The sequence below is a fragment of the Populus trichocarpa genome, chromosome 19, assembly GCF_000002775.5.
Source record: "Populus trichocarpa isolate Nisqually-1 chromosome 19, P.trichocarpa_v4.1, whole genome shotgun sequence".
NCBI classification, from domain to species: domain Eukaryota; kingdom Viridiplantae; phylum Streptophyta; class Magnoliopsida; order Malpighiales; family Salicaceae; genus Populus; species Populus trichocarpa.
In genome coordinates, this window is record NC_037303.2 from 9381173 (window position 1) to 9394241 (window position 13069).

A 13069-nucleotide genomic window follows, 5' to 3' on the forward strand; every position below is an offset into this window, starting at 1 on the left:
TTATTTTTACACAAAACATTAAAATAATAAATATTAAAATAAAATAATTAATCATCATTATTAATATGGAGGAGTTTGCGTGATAATAATTGTTTTTAAAAATATTTTTTTATTTAAAAATTAATTTTACACAAAATATCAAAATAATAAATATTAAAACAAAATAATTAATCATCATTATTAATTGTTAAAGTTGATTAAAAATATGTAGGAGAGTACAATTAACTCATTTAATTTGGTTTTGTTAATCATCATTATTAATTTGTTAATTATTAATTGTTAAAATTGATTAAAAATACTTGGATGTTAATGATTTTTTTAAAAGTATTTTTATCTTGAAAATATAATAATATATTTAAAAAGTTAAATTGAAGTAAAAAAATAAAAAAATATTAATTTTTTTTTTATATTTTAAAATATAAAAATAGACAAGTTGTTAGATCTTATTTTTTGTAACATCCATTTGGTCGATAAAAGGACACGTCTTTGAGTGTTTTTTTCCTTTTCTTTCTGCGGGGGTTGGCGCCTGGGGGGGTTTGGTAGTCCCTTCAAATAGAGAGAGAGAGAGAGAGAGAGGACCTTCACCTTTTTTCCTTTCCTTCGCTGTCAGTGTATTAATTAGCATATCCAAACTCTTGAAGCCAGACGTAACCTTTACTCTTCCTCTTTCCTGTTCTCTTCGTTTTTTTCTTCAAATTTGTTCTTGGTGTAAAAGAGAAATATGGCGCCCGATCCTGAACAGCCCACGCTCTCCTCCCTTGGAAAGGTTTCCTATTTCTTTCTTAATGGCGTTTTTACATATTAGTAGTTGACTGCTTGGTTGCTGAGAGAAATTGAACGGGATGATTCCTTAAAATAACTTTTTTTAACGAGTCAAATTATAGGTTGGATTTTTCTTACTTATAAATGAATTCCCATTGCTTGACTGGGAAATCAAACTGGATAGATTGAACTGAGGTTATTGTTATTATTGTGATAACTATGAATTGCTGAAAAGGGCTTGTGGTGATCAGGTGGGGAAGTCGTCGGGAGAGATTGGTGGTGTAGAAGAGCCTCTTCTTAATGGGGGGATTCACACTTCAGAGAATTACTCTCTTGCTTCTGCAATCTTCCCGTGAGCCTTTATTTTATCTCAGTTGTGATGTGTTTTTCCTTTTCTCTTCATTGGTTTTTGAAATCATTGTTGTATGCTATTTGCTTGCTTCATATCATGCATTGTCTGTCACAATTGTCAACTCAACACTCTTAAAAACCATGATCATAGTATTTGATGACTGGTTGCCCATATTTGTTTCCCAGTCTGCCAAATGCATAAACTCTGATTGTGGAATTGAGATTATTTTGTTTTTCCTTCTATCCTGTTGAATTAAAAAGGATCAATAGTTTTGTTTTGAAATGTCTTGGATCCCTCTCTCTCTTTTTTTGGTGTTGTACTTCTAGTGCTTTTAAGACTGTCTCCTTAGCTGATATTCAGTGGCATTGGGCTGCTTTTGAATGATGTATTGTTTCTTCTATCATAAAAAAAAGGTGTTCTGGATTCAAATAAGCCAACGTTTTGATTCCAGAGTTCTTAGTTTAGTACAGAATTGTAAAGATTAAAAGATGCTAAATCTCTTCAATTGAATTGAATATAATGATAGGGGAAAATAGCATTTTAAGATTTCCTAGCTCGTTGACACTTGAAACAATTCCTCTGACACAGACCTTTGGTATCACATTTTTACCTCTTAGGAGGTGATTTTTAGTCAGGTTATTCATATGCCTTCAAAAATATGTCGAGACTTGTTGTGCTTTAACAGTATCTTTAAAAGTTTCTTCTAGATAAATAACAGTTTGTAAAACATATTTTCTACCACCTGTTACTTTAAAATTCTGAGATAAAAGGGTTGTCCATCCCAGTCGGTGATTTTAATCTGGCGTGGAAGGGCTAGGAGGAAGGAAGGCTTAGATGCTGAGTTGCGGGGACAGAGTTTGTTAACATTGTTGTATGGCTGAGAATATCAAGATGACAGGAAGGAGAAAAGGTTGCTTTTGGATATGGTGAGACTGAAGAAAAAGAGGAAGAAACTATATGCAGTGAAGGGAAAGGAAGGGGAGGCCTGGTGGTACTCAGGCCTAAACACTCAACTTCAATTTATTCAACAAAATACTAATCCCAAGAGTGCATCTCATTTGTTTATTTTTGTAGACATAATCCGTGGAACATAGTTTTCCTCTTTAACATGCTAAAACTAAGAATTTGAAAAGTAATGCATATCAGCTACAGTTTTAATATACATGTCACTGAAACAAGGGAAGAAAAGATACTGGTGATTGAACTTAAGATATCATTATGCTGTTTTCATTTGTTTTTGACCTGCAAAGAGAGAAGTAATGATATCAATATTGACTTTAAACACTTTCTATGATCACCTTGAGTTCTGTCACTTGTACTGAATAAGTTGTGGCTAACAAATTATGTGGTCATTATTTCATTAGCATTTTTCTACCCTGTTAGTACTTAAGGAGTGTCTTATTTTTCTCAGGTTTCTATTTCCCGCTCTTGGAGGACTGTTATATGGTTATGATATTGGTTCTACATCTTGTGCTACAATATCAATAAAGGTGTGGTTTTTCATGAGATTAGTAGGACCTATGGAAAGATATTTCTTTGGTGCTCATCCATTTTTTTTTCTAGTGTACACTGACTTGTTCCTATATGCATTCAATAAAAAGTAAGGTCCAATGGCCCAACAGATCTATCATTAAGACTTTCTAGATTGAAGTGTTGCGATAGTGATTGGAAGAATACAATAAGCCTCATTGCACATCCCACCGTGTCTTGTAGTAAAAGAGCAAAAGGGATTAAAACTTATCAAACCTTTTCTTTGATTGTTCAAGGTATTAGAAATAGCGAACCTTTTTGTCTTCGCTTTCTAACCTGTTAATTCCTTTTCTTGTCCTGCAGTCAGCCACGTTAAGTGGTATTTCATGGTACAACTTGAATTCTGTGGACATCGGGCTCATTGTGAGTTTGTATTGACTTTTATTCATTTATTTCATAGACTGTGACTTCTTGCTGCACCCCTCCCCCCCATGCACACACATGCACACGCACTGGCTTCTTCTCCCTCTCAATCCCCACCAAATCCTGAGTTGATCAAATTTCTGTTTTATTTTTTTAGAACAATTACTTCTGTTATAAATCGTGGCCATTTTTTCTTGCAGACCAGTGGATCACTATATGGAGCTTTGATCGGCTCTGTCTTGGCCTTCAATATTGCTGACTTTCTAGGTGAATTGTTTTTCATTTCTAAGTGACAAATATTAGATCAGTGGTAATATCCTTTTCTTGTTGAAGTTGAAATAGATTAATTTAACTTGAAGGGAGAAGAAGAGAGTTGATTCTGGCTGCTTTCTTATATCTTGTTGGAGCACTTGTGACAGCCCTAGCACCTGCCTTTGCTGTTATGGTGATTGGGCGGTTTGTATTTGGTATTGGAATTGGATTGGTAAAACACACTTTGCTCTTCTCTTTTACATTATACATTACCTACCAAAATATTATGCATGCTATTAATGCTTATAATTAAAAACAAGATTTCTATTGCAAACTTAATCTGGATTTATTTGTATAGTCATGTATCTTTATGTAGAACTTAATCTTTGGTTTATCTTCTTTTAGGCAATGCATGCAGCTCCAATGTACATTGCTGAGACAGCTCCAAGTCATATACGTGGTCAACTAATCTCTCTGAAAGAGTTCTTCATAGTACTTGGCATGGTTGTAAGTTCTTCGCGTTGATTTTAAGGACTTGGGATATTTTCCAGGGCTTACATTCTTTGGTGCCAACAATTGCTGTTCCAAGAAACTTTCTGCGTGAGCTTCTATATATTTGTTTTAGAAGATCAAAACAGTAAAGAACTAAAATTTTGTGCAGGGAGGTTATGGAATTGGTAGTCTATTAGTTGATACTGTAGCTGGTTGGCGCTATATGTATGTAGCCAGTACACCTTTGGCAGTAATCATGGGAATTGGAATGTGGTGGCTACCAGCATCACCTAGATGGCTGCTATTACGTGCCATACAAGGAAAAGGCAGTATGCAGGAGTTAAGAGAAACTGCAATATGTTGCTTATGCCGGCTCAGGGGTGAAGCTATTGGTGACACTGCTCCTGCGAAAGTAGATGAGATTCTTGCTGAACTTGCTGTTGTTGGTGAAGAAAAAGAAGTTACACTAGCAGAAGTTTTCCGAGGAAAATGCTTGAAAGCCCTCACTATTGGTGCAGGGCTAGTTTTGTTCCAACAAGTATCTCTACTACTGAAATGATATCATATAATATTCTGAATCTATTTCATTATTGCTTAGACAGAATGTATGTTCATGACAGATCACTGGGCAGCCAAGTGTGCTGTATTATGCTGCATCAATTCTTCAGGTACTCCTTTGATTATGTAGTATACTATAGGAGCATCAACACAGCTTTATCTTTCACTTGGCCTTTAACTTTTGTACTGATTTCCTAACCCAATATAATATAATAGAGTGCAGGATTTTCAGCGGCGTCTGATGCCACACGGGTCTCAATACTTCTTGGTTTATTTAAGGTACATTCTTTCAATATATGAAGTGAAAATATCTATCACAAGTGCAACTTACTAGGTATCAGATATCAGAAATTAGAAAATTTCAGGCTAGACTACAGGATAGAATTATAGTTCTTTTTGGACGACATAATTAATTGCATTTTAAATCATGGGTACAGTGGCAGTGGTGCTTGTGGTTATGGCATCATGAGCCATTTTGGATGTTCCATAGCAGTCGTGGACACTATAGGCATGGATTGTTAACATGTTTTAGCAAGTTGTTTCCATTGTGCAGATTTCAAAGTAATTTTAATGGAAGGCAATTCTAATGGTATAAATGAATAAATTCCTTTGTTTTACATGATGCTGAACTTTTAGCTATTTAGTTTAATTACATGCTGATTTACAAGATTCTAAAAAACTTTAGTTAAAAAAAAAAAAAAGACTACTGCAATTGAAACTTTTCCAGTATAAAAGCATTGAAAAAAAACCAAAGAATATTCTACTAAAATCTTAAACCAAAACACTTAAAACTTTCAAGTCCAATGAATGTGATGACTCTGACTGTTTCATAGCAGCTGCAATGACCACATAACAGACATTACAGATGTGATTCTGAGATTCCTGTTCTGTTACATAGTCTATTTTTGTACTTGATGACTCTTTTTAACTGTATGTAATGGAGGCTTCCTGTGTGTCAACTCTTTGGAACAAAATTTTCAACAATTCCATAAGTGCTGCTACTCTTTGTTTGGCTTCCATAAGGTTGCATTTATGGTGACCGCAACTTTTCTGCTATGAGAGAGTAAAAAGAGTGGTGGCATTAGTTTTGTTCCATGTTTTTTGTGCATGTGCACGTGTACATGCATGTGTGTTCTAGCTCTTGTTTTATTGCTTCTAATATTGTAATGGATGTTTAATTGCAAGGTTGTTTATGTTTCTCACTGATGCAGCATTATAATCTCCCATAAATCTGGATAAAACTATTCATACATGTCTCTTCAAAGTTTTCAAGTATGGTATGCATGGGTCTGGTCACTGTTTTTCAAGAGGGTAGATAAATTGTTTGAAAGCTTCACATTACATAATCTCCTGTGCATCATTGCTGTACTTGCAGAATTTTATTGTTACTATTCTCCCTTGTAACAAACTAATCATTCAAATTTGGTAGATTCTCCTTTTGAATTGATGTCATGCTGTCATTATTTTGAAATTAGGATGGGCTTTCATTGTGTGTGTATTCTTCCAAGTGATGCATAAGCATGTTTTCTGTTCTAAAGGTAGTCAATTTCTTTCTCGGGGAATTTTCTGAGATGGGGTTTTCTTTTTGTAGTTAATCATGACAGGAACAGCTGTTCTTGTCGTTGATAGACTTGGAAGGCGACCTCTACTACTCGGTGGTGTTTCTGGAATGGTAAATAAAGGCTGCCCTGTCTCTCAGTTTTTTTGTTATTTATTATTTTTTTTCTTATTCCAAGGCTGCACCTGCAAGAATGCAAAAGCTACTTGTTTGATGAAACATGAGATTTTGGGGGTTGGGGGACGAGCCCAATTACTGGTAAGAAAAAATTCAGGATTTTGTAACTGTGCTGAAGTACATGCTATATTTCCATGACAGGTTATATCTTTATTCCTCCTGGGATCATATTACATTTTTCTGGATAATGCACCAGTTGTGGCTGTTGCTGCACTGCTGTTGTATGTTGGATGTTATCAGGTAGTCAAGCAATAAGAAAATTTCATCCCATAATATTCTGCTTTCTTATGTCTGTAATTTAAATTATCGGCTTGAGTATGTCCATACCCATTGGGTTAGTACGAGGATCATGAATATAATTGTGGGAATAGAACTGTGTTTTTTTTTAAGAAATTTAAACCCTGATAAAGAACCAAGAAATGGAGGAGACTTAGGTAGCCAACTTCTGAAACCAAATTTCATCCCATAATATTTTGCTTTCTTATGTCTGTAATTTAAATTATCAGTTTGAGTATGTCCATACCCATTGGGTTAGTATGAGGATCATGAATATAATTGTGGGAATAGAACTGTGTTTTTTTTTTTTAGAAATATAAACCCTGATAAAGAACCAAGAGATGGAGGAGACTTAAATAAAGGTAGCCAACTTCTGAAACCATGTTTGTTTGATTAGTCAATTATAAAGCCTGTCTACTGTCTTCCATTGTCTAACTTGGGTGATCTGTATACGCCCAAAGTCATTACAAAATTCAGAAACCAAATCCTAATATTATTAACATCATAGAATAATTTGAAAGGGGTGATTTTGAGGAGGAAAGTAGAATTAGGTTCTTGGTAGAAGCTACTTCCACTATTTAATCGGAGAGAATAAAATTCCAAAAAACCACTTGAAATCTCGAGTTACAAATATGAAACCAAATAATCAGATGTTCATCCATGACTTCTTGCTCCATTCTTCACCACATCTTTTACATAACAGTTGGTCATACCATTGTGAGTAGAGTTTTTTGCTATCGAAATGTCAGGAAACAGTTGATCTCATTTACATCCTGCAATTCGAATCAGAACAGTTAGTCTAGGTAGGAGCAATAGCCCTTTTGTCCTTGTTCATTTCATATGGTTTCAATGCTTCATAGATGCCTTTGGAACATCATTCATAGTATAAACTATTAGTGTACATATGATCATAGCAATTTGGTCATGTGTCAGAGGATTTTTTGGTTAAGACAACTTTAGTTCCTGGAAAAGAATGGAAAGAATTGCCACATTTTTGTGATTTTCTGCATGTTGCTCCATAAAAAAAAAGGTAATTTCAGCAATTTGTTTTAAGTTACATCAGAACACTTGGTTTCTTCCACTTTCTGTCTTCTTGGTTTATGAATTTTTGTTTCAAATATGTTATCTTATAGTGTGCCTCATAACATTGTTTTTTGCAGTTATCCTTTGGTCCTATTGGTTGGCTGATGATTTCAGAGATTTTTCCCCTACGCCTAAGAGGGCGGGGGCTTGGTATAGCAGTGCTTGTGAATTTTGGTGCAAATGCACTTGTGACATTTACATTTTCCCCTTTGAAGGTACACAATTTCAAAACCTATAAATGTTCCCAAAGATATTCCACTTTAAATTACTGTAAGTGCCATTTTGGATACAAAGTGTGGTGATAAAGTACAGAAACATTATCAAAGAAAGAAATGAAAATATATTGTTGGTGCCGGTTTCTGGCAAACTTGCTATAATCACTAAATTCCTGTCAGCTGCAATGACAAATTTATAAATAGTTTCATTGATTTTCCTGTGGATCTGTTATCTTATGTGGCGTGGCGTTTCTCTAGCATGTACGGCACAAGCATAGATCTTTTTCTGAAGTCCCCATGCTGGAAGTGCATTTCTTTTCTGACAGTAAAGAATTCACAACTAAACATAAAAGAAGTGACTCTTTAAAACTTTTGATTGAGTATTACACCCTTATTTCTTTACTTTTCTAATACAAATTCTAATCTATCTGTAAGAGTTTTTATCCATCTATTTAAAATTTAAAGCAAAATGTTTACTTTTGATGCATAGGTTCTACTCCTACAAAAACTAAATTTTATAAACTGACTTATTCTATTCCACATCTGATCTGTTTTTTACTTTCTAAGAAGGCATGGTGATTACTCTAGTCAATAAAAATAACTTGGGGAGAATTCATTAAAATATTTGTATATGTGATATACTTTACAATAAAATAATTAGTTTGTTATTTAACACATTAGTATTATTGAATTTCTTTCTGGAGATCATATAAAGGATTTGTATGTGATATTTTTACAATGTCAAAGAAAATGTGATAAAAATGTTCAAAAAAAGTTTAGATTTATAAAATTAATTCAATTTTTTTTTTAACTTTGAATAATACACATGCGAATGCACAGGAGTCTTTAAAAAAAATGCCTTGTGGTGGTACAAGTGTCAGTAAATAGGATATAAAAGAAATCGGAGACTTGTATCTATAAATGCAAGATGTCTTTGAAACCCCCAAATGATTCAGAAACCAGTAACTATGGAAGTAGAGAATTGACATGATCATCTACTTGATCGTGATTATTGATTTTTCAAACCATTAAATGTCTGGTGTTTCTTTTTCTAACGTTTAAATTAGGGTTCAGAGTATCTATTGTAAGGCCACTTTTGACTTCCAGAAGTGTTTGGAATTGGATAATCAATACAGAATAAAGAAAACCATGTCTTTATCTAATTTAATATATAAAACCATTAGCGAAGCAGATGATGAAATGTGGAAAAATATACATATTAACATAGCTATGCATTGACCAAAACCAAAAATATTTTTGAAATTTTGAAGTGGTAGAGGTTCGCTGCAAATTGTCTATAGTGACTGCGTTCTATGGCTCTACAGCATGTTTTATTGGATTTCAATTTTGCAATTCGTAGTCAGAAAAGATTTCTAGGAAAATGCTTATAGCTGTGATTAGGCCTGAACATAGATGGGTAGCAATGTGAGCCTACACAGACAAGAAAATAGTGACCGTACTGGAAGTCAGTCAGATAAGAAGAAGATACTTCCTCATAATGGTCTTGTGATAAACACATAAGGCTGAAAACACTAACAGATGGAGTGATTTGGTGCAAATTAATGCTTTCGAGGGGTTTGAAAAGGGCACTAAGAATTAGGCCTTAGCTGTGAGATATGACATGATTAACACGAGCAATATGGCCTTCAATCGAGATTTTTGATTAATGGGATTTTCTATCTAGCTTGAATTAGCTGTGACAAAGCTTTGAAAGCTTTACTTGATTATTTGTCAAACATATATATATTTGTTTTTGGAATAGATGCTTGGAAGGCTTTGTTTTCAAAATATCCATTGGATGTCTCCATCATGTATTGTATTTTCCTCCCACATGTGGTTTCTGTTTGGTTGCTTGATATAGATAGACTTTGGTTTCTCTATGTTTTTTCTTATAGGAGTGCATAATTTATGTAAAAGAAGGTTTCTGAATCTTGTCTAGTTGCATACAGTCATGGTTCTAGTGAGTTTCTGAAAAACATAAGGTTACGAGGTCACCTTTTATAATTAAATGTTGAAATCTTCTTCTGTTTTATACGATGATGAATGAGTGCCTGAAACGCGAAGTCCTTTAGCTTCACATTCAGAAGTTAAATTTACAACATTTAGTTTAGCGAAGGGTGGTATAGCAAGGAGCCTAAGGTTTACAAGTCTCCACCCTTGTTACAATATTTTTACTTGTTTTAACTTCAAAGTCTGCTGTGGGTCGTGATTGTCAATGACTTGGTAATTTATGTTCCTTTTTCCCTTTGAGTTACTATCAAAATCATTCATTTTACTCCCTTAAACTGCCTACTTTCTATTTATTGAGACTACCTGCATGTTAGTTAATGATCTTATACATCTGGTTGCAGGCATTGCTGGGAGCTGGGATTTTATTCTATGCATTTGGAGTGATAGCTGTGGTGTCTCTCCTTTTTATATTCTTCATCGTGCCAGAGACCAAAGGGCTCACTCTCGAGGAAATCGAGGCCAAATGTTTGTAGATTTTGAGGTGGTGGCTAGGGTATCTGCAGACCCTTTTGCATATGCAGGAAAAAGGGATGCCGTTTTTTACTGTACTCTGTCCACGCAGTGTTGTTGCTTACAGTGACAAAACTCAACAGATAAGCGTAATCCTTGATGATAATCACATGCTATTGGTTTGAATAATATATAGTTTAGGTAATGTATCTTTCTACTTTGTTCACTATATCCTTTTGGATAATCTTTAGATATTAGCTTCTGAGAATATATATTTTTTAATTATGCTGTCTAATCATAATACCTTATGGTTAGTTTTCAACAAACTAGCTCCAACAAGAAAACTTATGTAGCTGATGCTATAGTTCTTCTAACGGGAAAAAAAAAAAAAAAAACTATTACCATTTTGTAAACTACTCACAAGCATAGTTTTGAAATCCGGTTCGGTCTAGTGGGTGGACCCGGAATCCAGCCCTACATATATACATATATAGGACTTCTGAACTAGCAAATTGAAGAGGGAGTCAACATTTACATTTATTGCTTGGAGAAGATTAACAATTCTAGAAGGATACATAGATTCTAGAGGGAAGAAAGAGAGGAGTTGATTATGCTTAAAAAATATAAAGTAATAACTTTTTCAACAACTAAAAGAATCTTGAGATTGGTTGACATGGTAATTTGTACTTTTAATTGCTTTCTACTCGTTTTAAACTTATAAAAAAGTACAATTTATATTTTAATCTAAAGCTTATAATACAGTCTTTTATGTTTAAATAAAAATAATTAATAACAAATATGTTGTGAGAATTCTTCACTTAGATTTCGACTGAAAAAAAAAAACCGTGTGGTGATTGACTTTGTGGGTTTCAAAACAACACGAACGACCGTAAAAAATAAAATTTGATTAAAAATATTTCAAAATGATATATATTTTTTTAATATTAAAATAAAAACATATTTGATTGATTTGGGTCAACCCAGGTTAATAGGTCAAATTTGTTATTCAGCTTATGATACTATAATAACCTCATAGAAAGCAAATAAAAAAAATATAAAGTCTAATTCTCAATCAACTCAACGTTGAATGATGAATTTTTTTTTTAAAAAAGCAATTAATAAAAGACCTAAAAAAATAACCCAAGTTAACTTGTCAAACTTGTAACTTGGATCATAAGACTGAGATAATCCCATAAAAAGCAAATCGAAACAAATTACAAATTTCAATTTCCAATCAGCTCAATGTTGAAGGATGAAATTAAAAAAAAAATCAATTAAAAAATAAATATAAAAAATAACCCGAGTTAATCTCCCAAACCCATAAACTAGGTCATGAGACATAGATAACATCATAGAAAAAAATAAATCAAATGACTTGATTTAACCCGGATTAACCTGCCAAATCTATGAATCTGTTTATGATATTGAGTTAACTTCATAGAAAGCAAATCAAAATAAATTATAAAGTTTAATTTTCAATTGGTCATGTCAAACTCAATGTTGAACGATGAAATTTGTAAAAAATTCTAATTAAAAATTGACACAAAAAATGAGTCAAGACAACTTGGATCAACCTGTTAAGCATTATTCCCGACTCATAAGGCTGAGATAACCTTATAAAAAATAAACGAAAACAAATGATAAAAGCCTAATTCCTAATCAAATACAATATTAAATGATGAAATTGAAAACAACCAATCTACTAAGCTTACCGAGTTAACCCGTCAAATCCGCGACCCGGGTCATGAGACGAGAAAACCCAATAAAAAGCAAATCCAATGTTGAATGACCTATTATTCGAGTTATAAGATCAAGATAACCTCTTAGAAAAAAAAAACAAAATAACAACCCAATTGAACCAGGATAAAAAATACCAAAACTGACGACTTTGATCATGAGATTAAGATATTCATATAGAAAGAAAATTAAAACAGATTATGAAACTTAATTCTCAACCGATCCCATGTTTATTGATGAAATTGAAAAAAAAATCAATTAAAAAAATACAAAAAATAACTCAAGTCAACTCGAGTTAACTCATTAAACACTTTTCTCTGGTCATAAAGCCAGAATAACTTAATAGAAAGCAAACAAAACAAATCACGAAATTTAATTTTCAATCAACCCAATATTAATTAATAAAATTAAAAAAAATATTTAAAAAAAATTCGAATCAACGAAGTTAACCCATTAAACCTGTAATATGTCATGAAAGTGACGTAACCTAATAAAAATTAAATTTAATATTAAAAAAAAACATTGATGAAAAAATTTAAAACACATGAGTTTAATGGTTTGGAAGTGAATTTTAACCTATTTTTTTGTTAAAATTTATTTATATTTTTAAATTAATTTTTTTATTACGTGTTTTATTAAAAATTATTTTAGTATTTTTTCAAATAAAAAAATATTTTTTAAAATAACCATTACAGTATTTCCAAATATCCTCCTCCAATTGAGACAAAATTTGAGTTCTGCAATGATACATTTGAAGAGCTATCTATTTCAAAGATGCGAAGCACTTTCTTTGTATTAATTGTTTGAGAATAAAAGGAAGAAAGAAACATAAAAGGTTTGGATTGAAATGTTTTAAAAGGAAATATCAACATCGTAAATTAATTGTTTGAGAAAAAGAAAAACGAAGAGAGATGAGGCATTGTGCTTGTAACTGCATTTCATCAAATTTTGAATTTTTTTTTTGGCTAAAATTGAGTGCGGTTTGTACTTTTTGGATCGTTTTGATGTGCTGATGTCAAAAATAATTTTTAAAAAATAAAAAAACATCATTGGCATGTATTTCGGCACGAAAAGCTATTTGAAAAGCAACCGCTACCACACTACCAAATACACTCGATAACTTCACATATCAAGGTATAAAACAGTAGTTACTTTTTTAATTCCATAAAATTTATCTCATAACAAATATATGATTTTTTAAAATAAGTATTGTTTAATGAAATTTATTTTCTATTTACCATAAAAAAAAAAAGT

General features: G+C 32.6%; 1 protein-coding gene across 2 annotated transcripts; it reads left to right on the top strand.

The window, feature by feature from the left end:
- The first annotated feature begins 516 nt into the window (after positions 1-516).
- LOC7455219 (D-xylose-proton symporter-like 2) lies at positions 517-10404 on the top strand. Of its 2 annotated transcripts, none has more exons than XM_024591740.2 (14): positions 517-766; positions 1014-1114; positions 2526-2604; positions 2948-3007; positions 3208-3274; positions 3367-3491; positions 3665-3766; positions 3921-4289; positions 4372-4419; positions 4526-4588; positions 5901-5981; positions 6186-6284; positions 7481-7618; positions 9970-10404. In XM_024591740.2, exons 1-14 carry the CDS (start codon positions 722-724, stop codon positions 10099-10101), a joined length of 1509 nt encoding a protein of 502 aa, XP_024447508.2. In that variant the 5' UTR covers positions 517-721; the 3' UTR covers positions 10102-10404. The 2 variants fall into 2 exon arrangements, with proteins under 2 accessions (XP_024447508.2, XP_052305407.1); XM_052449447.1 differs by lacking the exon at positions 517-766 and adding an exon at positions 1900-2105.
- The last annotated feature ends 2665 nt before the right edge of the window (positions 10405-13069 follow it).